This window comes from Ranitomeya variabilis, chromosome 7 (assembly GCF_051348905.1).
Source record: "Ranitomeya variabilis isolate aRanVar5 chromosome 7, aRanVar5.hap1, whole genome shotgun sequence".
NCBI lineage: Eukaryota > Metazoa > Chordata > Amphibia > Anura > Dendrobatidae > Ranitomeya > Ranitomeya variabilis.
In genome coordinates this window covers 10,671,237-10,695,182 of record NC_135238.1, presented here as the reverse complement: position 1 = coordinate 10,695,182, position 23,946 = coordinate 10,671,237, and the positions used below count along the sequence as shown (strand labels likewise).

The 23,946-nt window shown below is 45.3% G+C and overlaps 1 protein-coding gene across 1 annotated transcript in view; it reads left to right on the top strand.

Moving 5' to 3' along the window:
- The window catches only part of LOC143785328 (uncharacterized), a 125,597-nt gene that overhangs the window by 3,477 nt on the left and 98,174 nt on the right, over window positions 1-23,946 (top strand). Inside the window, exons 2-5 of the mRNA XM_077274079.1 lie at window positions 3,179-3,267; window positions 6,641-6,696; window positions 11,240-11,466; window positions 18,299-18,567. Coding sequence (XP_077130194.1) covers window positions 3,179-3,267; window positions 6,641-6,696; window positions 11,240-11,466; window positions 18,299-18,567 — 641 coding nt within the window. The remainder of the gene's footprint in view (window positions 1-3,178; window positions 3,268-6,640; window positions 6,697-11,239; window positions 11,467-18,298; window positions 18,568-23,946) is intronic.

The following is a 23,946-nucleotide window of genomic DNA, read 5'->3' as shown; positions in this document are numbered from 1 at the left end:
GTGCGCAAGGTCACTGATCAATGGATGCTTGCTTAATATGTTGATATGTTGAATGATTATGGCGTGGGTCCTGTGGCTTGTTGACTTGCAAAACAGAGGATTAAAAACTATGCAAAAGTGATTAAATAATCAAACAGTGTGAGTTAGGCTACTTTCACACTAGCGTCGTGCACTGCACGTCGCAATGCGACGTGCCGACGCTAGCGTTGATAGCGCCGCACAACGGGGGCAGCGGATGCAGTTTTTCAACGCATCCGCTGCCCCATTGTAAGGTCCGGGGAGGAGGGGGCAGAGTTCCGGCCGCGCATGCGCGGTCGGAAATGGCGGACCCTCGGCACAAAAAACGTTACATGTAGCGTTTTTTTGTGCCGACGGTCCGCCAAAACACGATGCATCCGTCGCACGACGGATGCGACGTGTGGCAATCCGTCGCAATGCGTCGCTAATGCAAGTCAATGGCGAAAAAACGCATCCTGTAAGCACTTTTGCAGAATGCGTTTTTTCTCCAAAATGACGCATTGCGACGGAGGCCAAACGACGCTAGTGTGAAAGTAGCCTTACTTATCATCCCTTCCCATTGACCTGTGAATAATGGCTTGTAGAACAGTTGTGACTTATAAAAAGGGAATATGCCTCTGTAACAATATACATCCAAGAGGTCCAAAGAACCAGAGACTCTTTGCAAATCCACAGCCATGAATACTCTACACACAGTGTTCCCCAACTCTAGTCCTCAAGAGCCACCAACAGGTCATGGTTTCAGGATTCCCTTGGTATTACCCAGGTGATAATTGAATCACCAGGACAGGCAAGAATTCCATCACCTGGCAATACTAAAGAAATCCTGAAAACATAACCTGTTGGTGGCGCTTAAGGACCTGAGTTGGAAAACATTGCTCTACAGGATAGCTGCTAGATCATGAGCTTCCAGATCATGGCTCTATCACGAGGGACACAGATTTGACATTCTGAAGGATGCCAGCTTAGAGGACCACAGCCCCAGTTGAAAGAATACAGATCGGCTCCACACTGGCCATCACTGAACCCATGGATATATTTGGAGTAGTCTGGATTTGGACCCACCAGTCACCTGAGCCCCATGATTACATTTGTGAAAGCCAAAAATAGGACCCATTGGTCACCTGGCTCCATGGAGATGTTCGGAGAAGCCAGGTTGAGACCCACCGGTCACCTGGCTGTTGTGAATTCTGCTCTTGGGCTCCCTCCGGTGGTTGTAAGTGGTAGCGCTGCTGTCTCTGAATCGCAGCATTTATCAGGTGTGTTCACTTTTTGCAATTTTGACTGGGCTATTTAGTCTTGCTTCACCCTTTAGTCAGTGCCAGTTGTCCATTGTTCCTGGAGGATTCACATCCCTTCCTGGTCTCTTCTGCTTTGCAGTTCATTTCAACAAAGATAAGTTCTGGCCTTGATTTTTGCTGTCCACATGCTGTGGCCTTATTGTTCAGTTCTTTTCCATGTTTTTGTCTTGTCCAGCTTGGTCTGTATAAGGATTTGTTTTGCCAAGCTGATATCTCTGGAGATGCAGATATACCCTCCATATCTTTAGTTAGCTGTGGAGATTTTGTATTTTCTGTGGTGGATATTTTCTAGTGTTTTAATACTGACCGCATAGTACTCTGTCCTATCCTTTCTATTTAGCTAGAAGTGGCCTCCTTTGCTAAATTCTCATTTCAGTCTGTGTATGTTTTTTCCCTCTCCTCTCACAGTCAATATTTGTGGGGGGCTGCCTATCTTTTGGGGATTTTCTCTGAGGCAAGATAGTTTTCCCTTTTCTATCTCTAGGGGTAATTAGTCCTCCGGCTGTGTCGAGATGTCTAGGGAGCGCAAGGTACATTACACGGCTATTTCTAGTTGCGGTGTTAGGTTGAGGGTCTGCGGTCAGTACAGGTACCACCTTCTCCAGAGTACGTCTCATGCTGCTCTTAGGCCACCAGATCATAACACCTGGCTCCATGGAGATGATCGGAGAAGCCAGGTTGTGACCCTCTGGGCACCTTGCCTCGTACCGCAATGGACTGTCAGCTTCCAAATCTTGTTGTTACTTCCTCTCTGTGCGTGCCACAGGTGAGGGTAATGGGCCCTGGAAGTCGCAGCTGGTTTTAATCCCAGCGAGTCAGTGGAAGGGTGAGACTGTAATTTTGCACCATTTTGAGTATTTTGCTGAGGCTGTTCTATGTGTTATTTGCCTGTGTTGTGGTTCAATAAAGTATTGCCACGCTGTTTTACCCTCACCGTGTTGTCTGAGTATTATGTCCACAGTAAAAGGAGAGCGGGGGTTCAGTGGGATGAGCCCTGGTCCATGCGGTTTCAGCTAGCGGGCTAGGGCACCCCCTGACCCCCATGTCTCCACACCATCATTTTAATTTTTATTTCATAAATCATTTGCACAGATGAAAATAAGAAACCTTATAACAGTGTTCCTCAACTCTGGTCCTCGAGAGCCACCAGCAGGTGGTGTTTTCAGGATTTCCTTAGCATTGCACAGGTGTTTGGAATTATTGCCTTTGCAGGTGATGCCATTATCACCTGTGTAATACTAAGGAAATCCTGAAAACATGACCTGTTGTTGGTTCTTGAGGACCAGAGTTGGGGAACACTGCATTATCATAAATCTTAACAGATAAAAATGCTTCTTTCTCGGCCAGGACTGATCTTTCATTTTCAGAATTGTTAATTCAAGGGTAAAATCTGTATTCAGTGAAGACCGATTGGTAAATCACTGAGATCGGAGATGAAAGTTAGTGCTGATCAGATCTTATGTAGCGGGAAGGAAGTGGGAGGAGCTAAAGGCAGAGCTCCTCCCCACTGCATAGAATCTTATTAGCACCAACTGCCATCTAATATCTCAGTAAAGTAACAATCGATCTTCACGGAATACAGATTTTACCCGGGAATTTCGAATTTTGAGAATGAATGTTGGGTCCATGTATTGTCCCTGATAAGTGACTGATCATTGAGACCACCAGCAGTTACCTGGTATTTGCTGTTAAACCTGTAGCCAGTGCTCAATTCCCCCACAGCGCCTCTACAGGGCAGATGATGTTTTACACCATATACATTGCAATTGATAGTTTTGTCCATCAGATATACAGGTGTGTTGGGTTGTCAAGAGAGACGAAAAAAAAAATTGTAACCAATTCTGTGTTGTGTATTTTAGATGTGAAATATATAAAAGAAGAAAGGGTAACCAATGAGAGTCAGTGTGACGAGACGAAGCAGGAGGTGGATACAGAGCAGGGCAGTACGGTGAGTGGGGCGAGACACAATATATCAGATAATATGTTAATATATGAATAAATGCTGAAAGTGAACACAGGTGGCCGGCACCGCTGTGCCATTCCAGGACAACTCAGCACCGACTCAGGGATCCCGGGTGCCACACTTAAAAAAAAAAGCCAAAGCAATATTCAAGTCTACAAAATCAAGAAGAGAGTGGCACTCACCGTCCCATAAAATGTCTTTTTATTTGGATTCGCAGAAAGCAAAGGCAGGAGTTCAAAGAGGAGCTGTACTGGATGACGGCCGTTTTGCACTAATGTGTGCTTACCAGCTCTTTCTGTTCAGCTTGTAAGCACTGTGTTGAAGCTGCCAGGATCACTGCCTCCTAATCCCGGCCAGCTTCATCACATCGCTTACAAGCTAGATGGCAGCGGTGGTCGGTCTCCAAGGTGATGAAAAGAAAACTGACAATATCTCATTCCGATTAATACTTTACACTGATAACTGTAGCCGTGTCAACTGCAAACTAAAATTTCTATCCAGATTAAGAACAAATTATTCTCCATTGTGCACAAATAAGTAACACAACTAAGATGCTTTTTGACTGAAATGTGCCCAAACATCAAGGACACACGCTGATCTCAGGTTCTGAGGACTTATTTTTTTTGTGGGACAAGTTGTACTTTAGAATGGCATTATTCATTTTATCATATGATGCAGTGGGAAGCAGGGAAAAAAATCCAAGTGTGTTGAAATTGCAAAAAAAAAAGTGCAATTTCACAATTGTTTTTTGGGTTTTTTATTTACCATGTTCTCTATATGATAAAACTGATCTTGCAGAAAGATTCCCCAGGTCAATACGAGTTTGCAGATACCAAAAATGTATATATTTTTTATTTACCGTAAGTTGTGAAATTGTTTTAAGAAATTTGCAAGGAAAAAAAATTCACTCTTGTTGCCATTTTACGAGATCCCTAACTTTCTCATTTTTCAAGATCTGGGGCTGCGGAGGATTTATTTTTTGCACTCCGAGCTGACATTTTTATTGATGCCATTTTGGGGTAGATAAAATGTTATATTTGCCTCTTATTGCATTTTATTTCAATGTTGCTGGGGCCAAAAACACGTAATTCTAATTTCTAATAATAATATAATAATAATTTTTATTTATATAGCGCCAACATATTCCGCAGCGCTTTACAACTTATAGAGGGGACTTATACAGACAATAGACATTACAGCATAACAGAAACCACAGTTCAAAACAGATACCAGGAGGAATGAGGGCCCTGCTCGCAAGCTTACAATCTATGAGGAAAAGGGGAGACACGAGAGGTGGATGGTAACAATTGCTTTAGTTATTCGGACCGGCCATAGTGTAAGGCTCGGGTGTTCATGTAAAGCTGCATGAACCAGTTAACAGCCTAAGTATGTAGCAGTACAGACACAGAGGGCTATTAACTGCATAAAGTGTATGAGAGCATGATGCGAGGAACCTGATTATGTGTTTTTTTGTTTTTTTTCTATTTTTAATAGGCCACACAGGGATAGTTAGGTTAATGCGTTGAGGCGGTAGGCCAGTCTGAACAAATGAGTTTTTAGGGCACACTTAAAACTGTGGGGATTGGGGATTAATCGTATTAACCTGGGTAGTGCATTCCAAAGAATCGGCGCAGCGCGTGTAAAGTCTTGGAGACGGGAGTGGGAGGTTCTGATTATTGAGGATGCTAACCTGAGGTCATTAGCGGAGCGGAGGGCACGGGTAGGGTGGTAGACTGAGACCAGAGAGGAGATGTAGGGTGGTGCTGAGCCATGGAGTGCTTTGTGGATGAGGGTAGTAGTTTTGTACTGGATTCTGGAGTGGATGGGTAGCCAGTGTAATGACTGGCACAAGGTAGAGGCATCGGTGTAACGGTTGGTGAGGAATATGATCCTGGCAGCAGCATTCAGGACAGATTGGAGCGGGGAGAGTTTGGTAAGAGGGAGGCCGATTAGTAGAGAGTTACAATAGTCCAGACGGGAATGAATAAGAGAAACAGTAAGAGTTTTTGCAGAGTCGAAAGTAAGAAAAGGGCGAATTCTAGAAATGTTTTTGAGATGCAGATAAGAAGAGCGAGCCAGTGATCGGATGTGGGGGTGAATGAAAGCTCGGAATCAAGGATGACTCCAAGGCAGCGGGCATGTTGCTTTGGAGTAATGGTGGAACCGCACACGGAGATGGCAATGTCAGGCAAAGGTAGGTTTGTAGAGGGAGAGAACACGAGGAGTTCAGTTTTTGACAGGTTCAGTTTCAGATAGAGGGAGGACATGATGTTAGAGACAGCGGTAAGACAATCACTGGTGTTTTCTAAGAAGGTCGGCGTGATAACAGGAGAAGAGGTGTATAATTGGGTGTCGTCCGCATAGAGATGGTACTGGAAACCAAATCTACTGATTGTTTGTCCAATAGGGGCAGTATACAAAGAGAAGAGGAGGGGGCCTAGGACTGATCCTTGAGGAACCCCAACAGTAAGGGGAAGGTGAGAGGAGGAGGAACCAGCAAAACATACAGTGAAGGATCGGTCAGAGAGATAGGAGGAGAACCAAGAGAGAACGGTGTCCTTGATGCCGATGGAGCGGAGCATAGTGAGGAGGAGCTGATGATCCACAGTGTCGAATGCTGCGGAGAGATCCAAGAGAATTAGCATGGAATAGTGACCATTAGATTTAGCTGTTAGTAGGTCATTAGAGACTTTAGTGAGGGCAGTTTCAGTAGAGTGTAAAGAGCGGAAGCCAGATTGTAAGGGGTCGAGAAGAGAGTTATCTGAGAGATAGCGGGTAAGACGGGAGTGGACCAGGCGTTCGAGGAGTTTAGAGATGAAGGGAAGATTAGAGACAGGTCTATAATTAGCGGCACAGTTTTGGTCGAGGGATGGTTTTTTAAGTAATGGATGTATGATGGCATGCTTAAATGAGGAGGGAAAAATACCGGAAGTGAGGGAAAGGTTGAATATTTTTGTTATGTGAGAGGTGACAGCCGGGGAAAGGGACTGGAGGAGATGTGACGGAATGGGGTCACTGGTGCTATTTTTTTTCTCATTACGCCGTTTTCCGATTGGAATAATTTATTCTATAGTTTGATAGATTGGACATTTCTGAATACAGCAATACCAAATATGTGTATTTTTTTAATTGTTTCTTTTTTAATGGGGCAAAAGTGTTTTTTTTTCATATTTTTAAAAACTTTTTTTGTCACTTTTTACTGTACTTCTTAGGGGACTTGAAGCTGCGATTGTCTGATTGCTTGTGCTATAAAGTAGTGCATCAGCAAAATTGGACCATTTTTCTCAAATGGTCGTCTGCATCTGCCCTTATATTCAGTGATTCCCTCATATAAATGTATTTTCCATTTCCTCCTTAGTATCCAGAGTGTGGAGATGTGACCGTCAGTCCAGTAAAAAATGGGAACACATACAGGTAAGACGTCACCTGCTAGAAATGTCACTGTCATTCTCCGTGGCTTTGGGATGACAGCAGCTGTAAACTTGGGGGTTAGTAATAGAAACAGGGAAAATAACTGGAAAAAGTAAAAAGCTTTTCCTAGTAAAGTGTAACCTTAATAAATAGGAAAATTAAAGACCAACAGAAATAAAATTATATGGCAAATTTCAATAGATTCTATGCTTTATCGTCGTAAGGCAGAGGATAATTTTTACTTTTTTCCTCCTTTTCTTCAAAGAGCCATAAATTATTTTCCATTAACATTGCCATATGAAGGCCTGTTTTCTGCATGACAAGTTGCAGTTTTAAATCCCACCATTCATTTATACATACAGCTCTGCCAAAAGTTAAGAGACCACTACAAAATGTTCAGTTTGTCTGATTTTTCTCTTTAATAAATTAACACAGTCTAAAGAAAGAAGGGCAAAAAACGTCTATTCATGAAATCCACAAACACAACCTCAATGTGAGTATAGAAGTACGATGATAAATAGAAAAAAGTATTGAAAGATTAAAAAAATTAATTTTAATTGACATCAAGTAAAAATGTATATAATATAATAGAATGAAGTGAAATCAAGCTTCTGGAACATACGAAGAGTGCGGGAGCATCGGTACAAAAAATGAATAGCTGCACTAATTAGAATGAAAAAAAGGACTTCCCATATAGAAAGATTTTTTTGAGACATGGAAAATGGTTCCAATTCATGAATATCATATAAAGTGCATAGTGCCTGGTGCAAATATTAACATTTATAATGGACTGTGCATGGGCTTAGCCTAATCTCAAATTGAAAGTGACAAGTGCAAAAAAAAAAAAGGCTGGTATACAGCTCATAATGTCATATGCAGTACAATACCTAGAAGGTGCTGGATGAGAAGAAGTCCCTCTCACCGTTTCGCGTTATGCTTCTTCTATGGGGGGGGGCCAATACTTTTTGCAATTTATCGTCGTACCTCTATACTCATATTGAGGTTGTGTTTGTTGATTTTTCTCTTTATATTTTTGAGTAAAATGTTAATTTCTCATTTATTCTGTAAACTGCTCGCAACATGTCTCTGAATTTCCAAGCAATTAATTTTGTATTTTTTTTCTGAAAAGGAGAAATGGTCAAAATAAAAACAAAACAAAACAGTGCTTTCAGACCTCAAATAATGCAAGAAAACAAGCTCATAATCATTTAGAAACAACAATACTAATGTTTAACCTCAGGAAGAGTTCAGAAATCAATATTTTGTGGAATAACCATGATTGTTAATCCCAGCTTTCCTGCATCTTGGCAGCTTTCCACCATTCTCTCACACTGCTCCTGGGCGACCGTATGCCGCTCCTGGTACAATAATGTCAGCTGTTCTTCTTTGTGTGATGGCTTGTGACCATCCATCTCCCTCCTGATTACATTCCAGAGGCTTTCAATGGGGTTCAGGTCTGGAGATTGGGCGGCCATGACAGGGATTTGATGTGGTGGTCTCTTAATTTTTGCCAGAGCTGTATATTGTACTGATAAATGAAAAAAAAAAAAAATTCCCACGGGGATCAGGAAATCGAACATCCACATCTCCGGGGATCAGGGAATCGGACGCCCACATCCCCTGGTGTAACGAAAACACACACATGAGAGGACTGGGGGCATACGGATATCACTCCACCAACCACCAATCTGTGATGGAGCTTACAGTCGTAGCATTCTGGCGTCCTTACCCTCAGGTCAGTCAGGGAACTGCACCTAGGATAGGTAGTCGCCGGCGAGGCTGCCCTGTCACGTACTGGTTATCAGGGCAGTCTGCAGTGAGGGTGGTATATAAATATCACCAGCCCCAGGCCAGGAATATATATATATATATATATACTAGCTATTGAACCCATTCTACGCCCGGGTGGCGAGCATTTATATTAGTATATGGTCTCCATCCTGGTATGTGCTGCTCCCATCTTGCTCTCCCATCCTGTCATGTGCTGCTCCATCCTGCGCCCCCATCCTGTCATGTGCTGCTCCACCGTGTCATGTGCTGCTCCATCCTGCGCCCCCATCCTGTCATGTGTTGCTCCACCGTGTCATGTGCTGCTCCATCCTGCGCCCCCATCCTGTCATGTGCTGCTCCACCGTGTCATGTGCTGCTCCATCCTGCATCCCCATCCTGTCATGTGCTCCCATCCTGCGCCCCCATCCTATCACGTGCTGCTCCATCCTGCACCCCCATCAGTGCGGGCGGCTGTGCTGAGTGCGGGCGGCTGTGCTGAGTGCGGGCGGCTGTGCTGAGTGCGGGCGGCTGTGCTGAGTGCGGGCGGTTGTGCTGAGTGCGGGCGGCTGTGCTGAGTGTGGGCGGCTGTATGTGGCTGTGCTGAGTGCGGGCGGCTGTATGTGGCGCGGCTGTGCGTGGCTGTGCTGGGTGTGGGTGGCTGTGTGTGGCTGTGCTGGGTGCGGCGGCTGTGGACGGCTGTGCTGGGTGCGGTGGCTGTGCTGGGTGCGACGGCTGTCGCCACCTGATTCATTTCCGCCACCATTTTCTTGGTCCTGCTCCCGGAATCGGCGCCTGCACAGTCCGCGCTTTCCGGCGCCATTTTCTTGAAGACACACTGCAATGTGTCTTCAAGAAAATGGCGCCGGAAAGCGCGGACTGCGCAGGCGCCGATTCCGGGAGCAGGACCAAGAAAATGGTGGCGGAAATGAATCAGGTGGCGTAAGTAACAAATAGCTGTGGCATGAAGTGCCACAGCCTCATGGCACAGCAATTTGTTACTTGCGCTACCTCATTCATTTCCGGCGCCATTTTCTGTGTCCTCCTGGTGCCGGAATCGGCGCCTGCGCAGTCCGCACTTTCCGGCGCCATTTTCTTGAAGACACACTGCAATGTGTCTTCAAGAAAATGGCGCCGGAAAGCGCGGACTGCGCAGGCGCCGATTCCGGAAGCAGGGGGACATTCATGGCCCGGAATCGCGTCGGTGGAACGGGACAGGTAAGTATACTCACCCTCCGCCTCCTGGCTCGTCCCTGTTTCCCCGTTGGAGATCGCGGTGTGCGTTCAGCGCTTACGCATACCGCGATCTCCTGGGAGCGTCGCTCTGTGGGGTCCAGACTGCGCCGGCGCTTGCGCTTGCGCAGTCTATAAAGGCTTTGGACAGAGTGACGCTCCCAGCGTTATATTATATATATATATATATATATATATATATATATATATATATATATATATATATATAAACCTCTGGTCCGTCACTGTCAGGATCCCCCAATAACACCAGAACAGTATGCTTCCACCACTACCTCGTTAGATATAAGCCCGGTCCGTTAACAAGCCTATACCGGGTCAGAAACCAACCCCAGGTAGCGTATAAGTACTAGCCGGACTCATGGATGTGGGAAACCGGGTTTCGAGATAAAAGAGCAGCCCAAAATTAATTGATATTTTAATTGCCAAAAGGCGCACTAGATAATACAATATATACAGATATTACAGTCAGAGGTACAGATAAAAATTAGGCTACAGGTTGGGGATAGCAGTTAGTGTATGTGTCAAGTTATCGCGTCTTATAGCATGTGGGCCCCAGGGAAGCGCTGAGTCCACAGGTACTTCCTTAGTTCCTGGCCCGTCTCCACATGTAACGTGATGTGGCTTCCAAGGCAGAATGAAGACGGAGCTGGAAGTGTGTAGCTAGCTTTTAACCCCTAGCTCACCCCCTCCCATATTTGCCACCGCCCCTCTGGGTTGGGCTTTATTCTCCTCCCTTGACCTCCTAGCCGAAATAATTCCCAATATCTGGGATGGGTCATAACTTCCTAGTGGTAGGTCCAAACGGGATGACCGATGTCTCAACTGGTTTGTTGCGGCTGGACCGATACAGAGTCCAAACTCGGGTTGGCTAAGTGGTTCTGGAGAGCCAGTCTCGATAGCTCGGCATCCAGGACAGTTAGAGAGATATGAGATGCGGGGGTGCGTGCAGGGGGCTCCCTGGAGTCTGGTGGTATATCGGACATAACCCTGAGATGCACAGTATGCTCATGATTCATCTCTAGGTGTCGGTGACGTTTGGTCTAGAGTCTGCTTTGATGCAGGCTGCCTTGCACAAAAGACAGCAGGGGGTCCTAGCTCTGCTCCTCCCCGCCTTCATTAACACATGGCCTCTAATTCACTGGCCATTTGGCAAAAGTCCTGCTCTGATGGGAATCCGTATGCTTTTCCCAAGAGTGGGGGCCACATTTCCGGAGTGGAGGGAGAACTTCTGAATCTATGGGGCCTGAATTCATAAATCCAAAATAGAGACTCCCTTGTTTCTTACACCTGGGATCAGGGAATCAGACGCCCACATCCCCATGAACAACCTATTCACAAACATTTTGGTGAGTAGTTTAAGATCTGTATTTATGAAATTACAGTATATTGGAAAATAGGAGCCTGGAATTATCTCATCCTTACCATTAGTCGGCAGGTGAGTAATTACTTTGATACTTATAAATATTTTGCGTGGTGACTGGTCCCAGGAATACAAGATTTCACACCTGTTTTGCCTTTGTTCCAGACTTGAGATGAAATCTTCCGGCCTTTTCAGCTGCAAATATACCGGAATTAAGTTCCGGGTGAAAAATCCTCTGATTATTGAATATGAGATCGATTCTTGGCGCAATCACATGACACCAATACAGAGGGACGGATGTGCGGCTATAAGTCCTCTCTTCAACATCAAGACATCACTGCAGCCGGGAGAAGTGTCAGCCGTTTATCTACCTCATACTTTATCAGCAGCAGGTACGTAAAAACAGAAAATACGTACAGGGGCTTCTCACAAAATTAGAATATCATCAAAAAGTTAATATATTTCAGTTTTTCAATACAAAATGTGAATCTCCTATATTATATAGAGTCGTTACAAACAGAGTTATCTATTTCACGTGTTTATTTCTGTTAATGTTGATGATTATGGCTTACAGCCAATGAAAACCCAAAAGTCATTATCTCAGTAAATTAGAATACTTTATAACACCAGTTTGAAAAATTATTGTAAAATCTGAAATGTCGTCCTACTGAGATGTATGTTCAGTAAATGCCCTCAGTACTTGGTTGGGCTCCTTGTGCATCAATTACTGCATCAATGCGGCGTGGCATGGAGGCGATCAGCCTGTGGTGCTGCTGAGGGGTTATGAAAGCCCAGGTTACTTTGATAGCAGCCTTCAGCTCGTCTGCATTGTTGGGTCTGGTGTCTCATCTTCCTCTTGACAATACTCCATAGATTCTATATGGGGTTAAGGTCAGGCGAGTTGCTGCCAATCAAGCCCAGTGATACTGTTGTTTTTACACCAGGTATTGGTACTTTTGGCAGTGTGGACAGGGGCCAAGTCCTGCTGGAGAATTACATTTCCATCTCCAAAAAGCTTGTCAGCAGAGGGAAGCATGAAGTGCTCTAAAATGTCCTGGTAGACGGCTGCGCTGACTTTGGTCTTGATAAAACACAGTGCACCGACACCAGCAGATGACATGGCTCCCCAAACCATCACTGATTGTGGAGACTTCACACTAGACCTCCAGCAGCTTGGATTGTGGCCTCTCCACTCTTCCTCCAGACTCTGGGACCTGGATTTCCAAATGAAATGCAAAATTTACTTTCATCTGAACACAACTGTTATGATCCGGTGACTCTGGAGCCGCATGAGACTTTCTCAGGAGAAGTGGAATCTATACTGACCGCAAACCCTGAACTAACACCGCAACTAGAAGTAGCCGTGGGGTGTGCCTAAGAAAACCCTAGACACCTCGACACAGCCGGAGGACTAAATACCCCTATAGATTGAAATAGGAATACTAACTTGCCTCAGAGCAGAACCCCAAAGGATAGGCAGCCCCCCCACAAATATTGACTGTGAATAGGAGAGGAAAGACACACACAGGCAGAAAACAGATTTCAGCAAAAGAGGCCACTCTAGCTAAACAGGGAAAGATAGGACAGAATACTAAGCGGTCAGTATTAAAACTCTAAAAATATCCACAGCAGAAAATACAAAAAGTTCCACAATCTAACTAAAGACATGGAATGTATATCTGCAACTCCTGAGAATCCAGCAAGACTGAAAAAATACTGATACAATCTAAGCTGGACAAAAAAACATCACTGCTCCAGTTTGTCTGCATACCGTGGTTATGTAATCCTATCTGGCGACATTAAACTGGAGATCAGTCCTCCGTACGCATGCTTCACCCCCGATATAATGTACCGGTAACATCATTGTATATTACAGCGCATGCATCACTGCACCAGGGATAGAACATATGCGAGAGCGCTGGGATATCACTGCGCATGTAGTGACAAGAAGGACACAGTACAGCCCAGGCGTGTGAACATCAGGTCCTGTTTCACGGACACAGACCACACCCCCGTAAGTTTACCTGCCCATGGCGCCACTAGAATACTGACCGGCGCCATTATGCTGAAGTCAGTTCACTCCAAAGCCAAATGCGCATGCTCGCCGCAGAACAATATTACTGCGCATGCGCCGGCGCTCCAAGGCTGAGAGTGGCGCACAGCCGCCGCTACGCATAAATCCCAAGTACAAACAAGAAGCAAAGTACATAACAAAAGATAAAGTAAGGGGTTACTTAAAACAGCGCACACCACATGTGAAATTTAAACAATTGTATATGAAGTTACATCTGGTATAGTGGATTTATAGTATAGTACTAACACCAGAGGCATATATGCACCCCACACAAAATCCACATATATGCCTTTTTTAGGAGGAAATCAATGTGTAGCCAAACTTATTTAGAGGTATCCACAATACAATTAAACATAGATGCACCATAGAAATACAAAACAGATAAGGATAAATTATAATGACTAGTTAAACCAGTCACAGCTAGCTAGTGAAAATGGACTTATGGATCATATAAAGCAACAGTAATTTTGTTGCTCATTCAGGTCATCCGGCACAAGAGTTTGAAGTTTAAATATCCATAAACATTCTTTTTGAAGAAGAAGCCTGTCAAGATTCCCACCTCGTGTATCCCTTTTGTGCTTTATGATACCAAGATGTTCACCAATGCGTCTGCGAAGTACAACTCTGCCCTTCACCTCTCCAAACAAACCTATTTCAACACCCTCATCACCTCACTGTCCAATAACCCTAAACGTCTCTTCGACACTTTCCAGTCCCTACTCAACCCAAGAGAGCAGGCCCCAACCACAGATCTCCGCGCTGAAGATCTGGCCAATTACTTCAAAGAAAAAATTGACCACATTCGACAGGAAATCATCTCCCAATCTCTTCATACCAGGCACTGTCCTCCCTCACCCACTGCATCTAGTTCACTCTCTGACTTTGAACCAGTTACTGAAGAAGAAGTAATCAGGCTCCTTGCATCTTCTCGCCCGACCACTTGCACCAGTGACCCCATTCCGTCACATCTCCTCCAGTCCCTTTCCCCGGCTGTCACCTCTCACATAACAAAAATATTCAACCTTTCCCTCACTTCCGGTATTTTTCCCTCCTCATTTAAACATGCCATCATACATCCATTACTTAAAAAACCCTCCCTCGACCAAAACTGTGCCGCTAATTATAGACCTGTCTCTAATCTTCCCTTCATCTCTAAACTCCTCGAACGCCTGGTCCACTCCCGTCTTACCCGCTATCTCTCAGATAACTCTCTTCTCGACCCTCTTCAATCTGGCTTCCGCTCTTTACACTCTACTGAAACTGCCCTCACTAAAGTCTCTAATGACCTACTAACAGCTAAATCTAATGGTCACTACTCCATGCTAATTCTATTGGATCTCTCCGCAGCATTCGACACTGTGGATCATCAGCTCCTCCTCACTATGCTCCGCTCCATCGGCCTCAAGGACACCGTTCTCTCTTGGTTCTCCTCCTACCTCTCTGACCGCTCCTTCACTGTATGTTTTGCTGGTTCCTCCTCCTCTCACCTTCCCCTTACCGTTGGGGTTCCTCAAGGATCAGTCCTAGGCCCCCTCCTCTTCTCTTTGTATACTGCCCCTATTGGACAAACAATCAGTAGATTTGGTTTCCAGTACCATCTCTATGCTGACGACACCCAATTATACACCTCTTCTCCTGCTTTCACTCCGACCTTCTTAGAAAACACCAGTGATTGTCTTACCGCTGTCTCTAACATCATGTCCTCCCTCTATCTGAAACTGACCTGTCAAAAACTGAACTCCTCGTGTTCTCTCCCTCTACTAACCTACCTTTGTCTGACATTGCCATCTCCGTGTGCGGTTCAATCATTACTCCAAAGCAACATGCCCGCTGCCTTGGGGTCATCCTTGATTCCAAGCTTTCATTCACCCCCCACATCCGATCACTGGCTCGCTCTTCTTATCTGCATCTCAAAAACATTTCTAGAATTCGCCCTTTTCTTACTTTCGACTCTGCAAAAACTCTTACTGTCTCACTTATTCATTCTCGTCTGGACTATTGTAACTCTCTACTAATCGGCCTCCCTCTTACCAAACTCTCCCCGCTCCAATCTGTCCTGAATGCTGCTGCCAGGATCATATTCCTCACCAACCGTTACACCGATGCCTCTACCTTGTGCCAGTCATTACACTGGCTACCCATCCACTCCAGAATCCAGTACAAAACTACTACCCTCATCCACAAAGCACTCCATGGCTCAGCTCCACCCTACATCTCCTCTCTGGTCTCAGTCTACCACCATACCCATGTCCTCCGCTCCGCTAATGACCTCAGGTTAGCATCCTCAATAATCAGAACCTCCCACTCGCGTCTCCAAGACTTTACACGTGCTGCGCCGATTCTTTGGAATGCACTACCTAGGTTAATATGATTAATCCCCAATCCCCACAGTTTTAAGCGTGCCCTAAAAACGCATTTGTTCAGACTGGCCTACCGCCTCAACGCATTAAACTAACTATCCGTGTGTGGCCCATTAAAAATAGAAAAAAAAAAAAACATAATCAGGTTCCTCTCATCGTGTTCTCATACACTTCATGCAGTTAATAGCCTCTGTGTCTGTACTGCTACATACTTAGGCTGATAACTGGTTCATGCAGCTTTACATGAACACCCGAGCCTTACACTATGGCTGGTCCAAATAACTAAAGCAATTGTTACCATCCACCTCTCGTGTCTCCCCTTTTCCTCATAGATTGTAGCTTGCGAGCAGCAGGGCCCTCATTCCTACTGGTATCTGTGCTGAACTGTGATTTCTGTTATGCTGTAATGTCTATTGTCTGTACAAGTCCCCTCTATAAGTTGTAAAGCGCTGCGGAATATGTTGGCGCTATATAAATAAAAATTATTATTATTATTATTATTACCGATGTAGTTGAGTGGGCAGGTACATGTAACCATGTACAGTACCCCTTCTGTTTTGCAATTTGCAAAATCCCTCATGGAGTAAATTCTTTCAGATGTAGTACCCTTAAAGACCTTTCCTTTTCTCACCCATGGACAGAATTTACAGTCCCCACATCTAAATGTGCCACATGGTTTACGGTCCAACCATGTGCCCGGTGATTTAGGTTTATCGTAGAGACTGTGTACTAGCCGGTACCTGATAGATCTACCTTTTCTGTATGTAATCTTAGGGTTCGGGGGGATGAAGCCTTTCAAGTCAGGGTCAGCTCTAAGGATCCCCCAATGTTTCCTCAAGATATTATGTACCACACTACATCTATTATCGAACATACCGATAATCCTGGGAACCGCAGGTTCATCTATTTTGGGTGACGGATGCAGCAACTCATGCCGAATCCTGCCTGCCGCATGCCTCCATGCTCCATCCAGAACCACTTCCGGGTATCCCCTTTGGCAAAATCTCTTCTTAAGATCATAAGCCTGTGAAACAAACTCTTGGCTATCAGAACAGTTTCTCCTGATGCGCAAGAATTGACCTTTGGGAATACCCCTACGCACCAGGATGAAAACTATCCCACCTGAGGAGACCATTTATAGATGTGGGTTTCCTGAATGTCCTGGTGGTAATTCCACCCCTAGCAAATAGATAATGGCTGCACTCAAGTTTATTGTGCTAAAGCAAGGAAATGTGCAATACATGAAATGTGAACAGCATAATGGCTTGTGAAATTTATGAAAAAACACATGAGATTTTTAGCACAAGATTTGGCCAAAAGTTGTGAGCCCATTCACCAAACGTCAAGGTAATCTCAGATCGAATGGGTAACTAACCTGTCTGCCTAGTGTGAACACAAGCCATTATGCTGTTCACATTTCATATATTGCACATTTCCTTGCTTTAGCACAATAAACTTGAGTGCAGCCATTATCTATTTGCTATGTAAGACTTTTTGGTTATGCACAAGTTCAGACTAGATGGCTGTTCAGTCAGTTTTTCTATATTTACTAGGTAATTCCACCCCTACCATTCTTGCTGATGTTCACGTCAAGGAAATTGATAGAATCCTCATGTATCTCTGACGTGAACCTCATATTTATTTCATTCTCATTGATACACATATTGAACCGATTGAACTCAATCGAGCTGGTCCATAAGATGAACACGTCGTCGATAAATCTTGACCAAAATAGGATGTGTGGAAACCACCAGGCCTCCTCTACAAAAATCATAGTCTCCTCCAACCAGCCCAGGAAGAGGTTAGCGTACGATGGGGCAGAAGGACTCCCCATCGCAGTCCCCCTGAGCTGGTGGAAGACCCTCCCATTAAAGAGGAAACAGTTATGGTTTAAAACATAGGTCAAGAGTTCAATCACCAAGTTGTTATGGGGGATACACTGAGTGGCTCTAGTGCTGAGGAAAAATTCAATCCCCCTGATGCCTGCCCCATGTGGAATATTACTGTATAATGCCTCTACGTCAATAGAACATCTGTGCTGCTGCAACATCCCCCAGGGGACCCTTTTAATGCAGCATCGGTTCCCCCCCTCTTGACCGAACTCCACAGGTGGCGTCACAACAAACTTTGAACATTATAACCCCCTTTAACGTTGAGACCCTAGGCCTACGAACCGGGTCGCAGCCACCATGACATCCCCCTGCAGATCGGACCCGGTACCGAGTACCCCACTGCCCTGGGGGCGACTCAGAATATCGGCTGAACTGGATGGACAAATGTCTTTTTTCGGCCTTACTAACCATGTTACTATGTTCATTTTGTGGCTTCCCCTCCTTGTGGAGTGTGTCAGTGACGCCTTCTGGACATCCGTCAGGTCAGCGGTCTTCCCCATGATTGTGGAGCTACTGAAACAGACTAAGGACCTTTATAAACACTTAGGAACCTTTGCAGGTATCTTTCGTTAATTATTCTAATTTACTGAGATAATGACTTTTGGGTTTTCATTGGCTGTAAGCCATATTCATTAACAGAAATAAACACGTGACATAGATCACTCTGTTTATAATGACTCTACATCTATATAATATACGAGTTTAATTTTTTGTATTGAAGAACTGAAATAAATTCACTTTTTGATGATATTCTCATTTTGTGAGAAGCTCCTGTAAGACAAGGTCCTTCTAATAATCAAACCGTGTGTGCTGGGAGAGAGGTAACTGCTCATACGACCTCTGCTCCTCGGCTCCTGTCTGGCACCCACATTTCCATACTTCCCATCTCTGTTCACAGACTGTGACATGTATAAACCCTACATCAAATGTGTCCATTACAGACCAGGTAAAATAGTCCTGGAGACGCCGACACAGATCGACCCATCCTACGTGATACTGGAAGACCCAAGTTTTTGCTGCCTGGGAGCTCTGATAGAAAAGATGTGGATGTGTATATCAAGCTTTTTCTCTTTCCCTGGAGCCGTACTGATGTTTGGCAAAAAACTCGTGACCAAGTATCTCATTCACCTCTACCTGGTACCGGACCACGAATCTGAAATAAAGGAGGTAAAAGGTTATTTATGAGTGTGGCTGTTTCTTGAGATTTATTTATACCAACAGCTGATAAAATGCCGATCGAGAGGCCAAGTTCAAAAATGCTTTTTTTTTCCCGAACCAAAATATGCATATTATTGTTTGATGAGTTGTAGTTTTGCTTGATAATGAAACTGCCCTCACTAAAGTCTCTAATGGTCTACTAACAGCTCAACCTAATGGTCCCTGCTCCCAGCTGATCTCCTGGATCTCTCTGCAGCATATGATACTGTGGATCATCAGCTCCTCCTCACTATGCTCTGCTCCATCGGTCTCAAGGACACCGTTCTCTCCTGGTTCTCCTCCTATCTCTCTGACCGATCCTTCACTGAGTCTTTTACCAGCTCTTTGTCCTCTGCTTGTCCCCCTACTGTTGGGGTTCCACAGGGTTCAGTCCTAGGCCCCCTCCTCTTACTGCCTGAGGTTCCTCAGGGTTCAATGTTAGGCCCCCTCCTCTTACTGTTGGGTTCCTCAGAGTTCAGTCTTAGGCCCCCTCCTCTTACTGTAGGGTTCCTCAGGGTTCAGTCTTAGGCCCCCTCCTCTTACTAACGGGTTCCTCAGGGTTCAGTCCTAGGTCCCCACCTCTTACTGTTGGGTTCCTCAGGGTTCAGTCTTAAGCCCCCTCTTAATATTGGGTTCTCAGGGTTTGGTCCTATGACCCCTCCTCTTACTGTTGGGTTCCTCAGGGTCCAGACCTAGGCCCCCTCCTCTTACTATCGGGTTCCTCAGGGTTCAGTCTTATACCCCCTCTTACTATCGGGTTCCTCAGTGTTCGGTCCTAGGCCAGCTTCTCTTACTGTCGGGTTCCTCAGGGTTCAGTCTTATGCCCCCTCTTACTATCGGGTTCCTCAGGGTTCAGTCCTAGGCACCCTCCTCTTACTGTCGGGTTCCTCAGAGTTCAGTTCTAGGCCCCCTCCTCTTACTGTCGGGTTCCTCAGGGTTCAGTCTTATGCCCCCTCTTACTATCGGGTTCCTCAGGGTTCAGTCCTAGGCCCCCTCCTCTTACTGTCGGGTTCCTCAGAGTTCAGTTCTAGGCCCGTTGCTCTTACTGTCGGGTTCCTCAGGGTTCAGTCTTATGCCCCCTCTTACTATCGGGTTCCTCAGGGTTCAGTCCTAGGCCCCCTCCTCTTACTGTCGGGTTCCTCAGAGTTCAGTTCTAGGCCCCCTGCTCTTACTGTCGGGTTCCTCAGGGTTCAGTCTTAGGCCTCCTCCTCTTACTGTCGGTGTCCTCAGGGTTCAGTCCTAGGCCCCCTCCTCTTACTGTCGGTGTCCTCAGGGTTCAGACTTATGCCCCCTCTTATTGTCGTATTCCTCAGAGTTCAGTCTTAGGCCCCCTCCTCTTACTGTCGGGTTCCTCAGAGTTCAGTCCTAGGCCCCCTCCTCTTACTGTCGGGTTCCTCAGAGTTCAGTTCTAGGCCCGTTGCTCTTACTGTCGGGTTCCTCAGGGTTCAGTCTTATGCCCCCTCTTACTATCGGGTTCCTCAGGGTTCAGTCCTAGGCCCCCTCCTCTTACTGTCGGGTTCCTCAGAGTTCAGTTCTAGGCCCCCTGCTCTTACTGTCGGGTTCCTCAGGGTTCAGTCTTATGCCCCCTCTTACTATCGGGTTCCTCAGGGTTCAGTCCTAGGCCCCCTCCTCTTACTGTCGGGTTCCTCAGAGTTCAGTTCTAGGCCCCCTGCTCTTACTGTCGGGTTCCTCAGGGTTCAGTCCTAGGCCCCCTCCTCTTACTGTCGGGTTCCTCAGAGTTCAGTTCTAGGCCCGTTGCTCTTACTGTCGGGTTCCTCAGGGTTCAGTCTTATGCCCCCTCTTACTATCGGGTTCCTCAGGGTTCAGTCCTAGGCCCCCTCCTCTTACTGTCGGGTTCCTCAGAGTTCAGTTCTAGGCCCCCTGCTCTTACTGTCGGGTTCCTCAGGGTTCAGTCTTAGGCCTCCTCCTCTTACTGTCAGTGTCCTCAGGGTTCAGTCCTAGGCCCCCTCCTCTTACTGTCGGTGTCCTCAGGGTTCAGACTTATGCCCCCTCTTATTGTCGTATTCCTCAGAGTTCAGTCTTAGGCCCCCTCCTCTTCTCTCTATACAGCTGTGCTTAAAAGGTTTTGCTTTCTTGGCCTTTTTTCTTGATAACACCAAACCTTTTCCTCCACTCATGGTTAGTGGTTGGGTGAAGCCATTAATTGTCAAACTACTGTGTTTTCTCTTTTTAAATCATAATGACAACCCAAAACATCCAAATGACCCTCATCAAAAGTTCACATCCCCTGGTGATTATGGAATGATAACATGCACAGAAGTTGACACAAATGGGTGTGAATGGCTACTAACGGTAACATCCTCACCTGTGACCTGTTTGCTTGTAATCAGTGTGTGCATAAAAGCTGAGTGAGTTTCTGGGATCCAGACAGACTCTTGCATCTTTCATCCAGTCACTGACGTTTCTGGATTGTGAGTCACAGGGAAAGCAAAAGAATTGTCAACGGATCTATGGGAAAAGGTAGTTGAACTGTATAAAACAGGAAAGGGATACAAAAAGATATCCAAGGAATTGATAATGCCAGTCAGCAACGTTCACACTGTGATTAACAAATGGAAAATCAGGGGCTCTGTAAAAACAAAACCACGGTCAGGTAGAACAACAAAAGTGTCATCCAAAACTGCCAGGAAAAATGTTCAAGGTACAAAGAAAAACCCACAAATAACATCAGCTGAAATACAGGACTCTCTGAAAACTAGAAGTGTGGTTGTTTCAAGATGCACAATAAGGAGGCACTTGAAGAAAAATGGGCTGCATGGTCGAGTCGCCAGAAGAAAGCCATTACTGTACAAATGCCACAAAGTATCTCACCTACAATACGCAAAACAGCACAGAGACAAGCCTCAAAACTTCTGGAACAAGGTAATTTGGAGTGATGAGACCAAAATTGAAATTTCTGGCCAAAACCATAAACGTCACATTTGGAGAGAGGTCAACAAGGCCTATGATGAAAGGAACACCATTCCTACTGTAAAGCACGGTGGAGGTGGATCGCTGATGTTTGGGGATGTGTGAACTACAAAGGCACAGGAAACTTGGTCAAAGCTGAAGGAAAGATGAATGCAGCACATTATCAGCAAATACTGGAGGCAAATTTGCACTCATCAGCCCGGAAGCTGCACATGGGACGTACTTGACAACATGACAACAATCCAAAACACAAGGCCAAGTCGACCTGTCATTGGCTACAGCAGAACAAAGTCAAGGTTCTGGAGTGGCCATCTCAGTCTCCTAACCTCAATATCATTGAGCCACTCTGGGGAGATCTCAAGAGCGCAGTTCATGCTAGACGGCCCAGGAGTTTACAGGAACTGGGGGCTTTTTGCCAAGAAGTGTGGGCAGCTTTACCATCTGAGAAAATAAAGAACCTCATCCACAACTACAACAAAAGACTTCAAGCTGTCATTGATGTTAGAGGGGGCAATACACGGTATTAAGAAATGGGGTATGTGGACTTTTGATCAGGGTCATTTGGATTTTTGGGTTGTCATTATGATTTAAAAAGAGAAGATGCAGTAGTCTGACAACAAATGGCTTCACCCAACCACTAACCATGAGTGGAGAAAAAGTTTTGGTGTTATCATTCATATTCTCTTAAAAAAGGCCAAGAAAGCAAAAATTATGCTGGGGTATGTAAACTTTTTAGCACAACTGTACATCGCCACTATTGGACAAACCATCAGTAGATTTGGTTTTCAGTACCATTTCTACTCTGAATGACGATGAAACTCAATTATACACATTGTCTCCCACATTACTACAAAATACCAGTGATTGTCTTACCGCTGTCTCCAACATCATGTCCTCCCTCTATCTGAAATTGAGCATATCAAAAACTGAACTCCTTGTGTTTCCTCCCCCACTAACCTACCTTTGCCTGACATTGCCATCTCAGTGTGTGGTTGTACAATTACTCCCCAGCAACATGCCCACTTTCTTGGGGTTATATGTGACACAGAACTTTACTTTATTCCCTATATCTAATCCCTCACTTGCTCCTAAAAACATTTTCAGAATCTGACCTTTTCTCACATTTGTCGCTGCAAAAACTCTTACTGTAGCTCTTATTTATTGTCGTCTGGACTATTAACTCTCTACAGATCAGTTTCCCTCAAACCAAACTCTCCCCTCTCCATCCTATCCAGAATGCAGCTGACGGGCATATTTCTGATATTTCTGTCCAGAAGCTACACCGATGCCTCCACCCTGTGCCAGTCATTGCACCGGTGGCGATCCATCATAGAGTCCAATATAAACTTCTCTCTCACCCACAAAGCTCTCCACAGTTCTGTACCACCCTACATCTCCTGTCTCAACTCTGGCTACCTCCTACAGTGGGGAAAATAAGAATTTAATTCACTGCTGATTTTGCCAGTTTTCCCTCCTACAAAGAATGGGGAGGTCTGTAATTGTTATCGTTGGTACACTTCACCTGAGAGAGACAGAATCTAAAGACAAAATCCAGAAAATCACATTGTAGGATTTTTACACAATTAATTTGCATATTATTGCATTAATAAGTATTTGATACAATAGAAAGCAGAACTTAATATTTGGTGCAGAAACCTTTGTTTGCAGTTACAGAGGTCAGACGTTTCCTGTAGATCTTGCCCAGGTTTGCACACACTGCAACAGTGATTTTGGCCCCCTCCTCCATATACATGTTCTCCAGATCTTTCAGGTTTCGGGGCTGTTCCTGGCTAACATTGAGTTTCAGCTCCTCCAAAGATTTCCTATTGGGTTCAGGTCTGGAGACTGGCTAGGCCACTCCAGGACTGTGAAATGCTTCTTACTGTGCCGCACCTTAGTTGTCCTGGCTGTGTGTTTGGGGTTATCGTCATGTTGGAAGACCCGGCTAAGACGCATCTTCAATGCTCTTACTGAGGGAAGAGGTTGTTGGACAAAATCTCACGATACATGACCCCCCATCCATCCTCCCTTCAATACCGTGCAGTCGTCCTGTCCCCTTTGCAGAAAAGCAGCCCCAAAGTATGATGTTTCCCCCACCATGCTTCATGGTTGGGATGGTGTTCTTATGGTTGTACACATCGGGTCTGGACATGTGCTGGTGTGAGCAGGAGGACCATGTGTGCCCTGCAGGATTGTAATCCATGATGGCGTAGTGTGTTACTAATGGTAATGTTTGAGATTGTGGTCCCAGCTCTCTTCAGGTCATTGTCCAGGTCCTCCTGACCTTTCTCAGAATCATCCTTACCCCATGAGGAAAGAAGTTGCATGGAGCCCCAGACCGAGGAGGATTGACAGTCATCTTTATGTTTCTTCCATTTTCTAATAATTGCTCCAACAGTTGTTGCCTTCTCACCAATC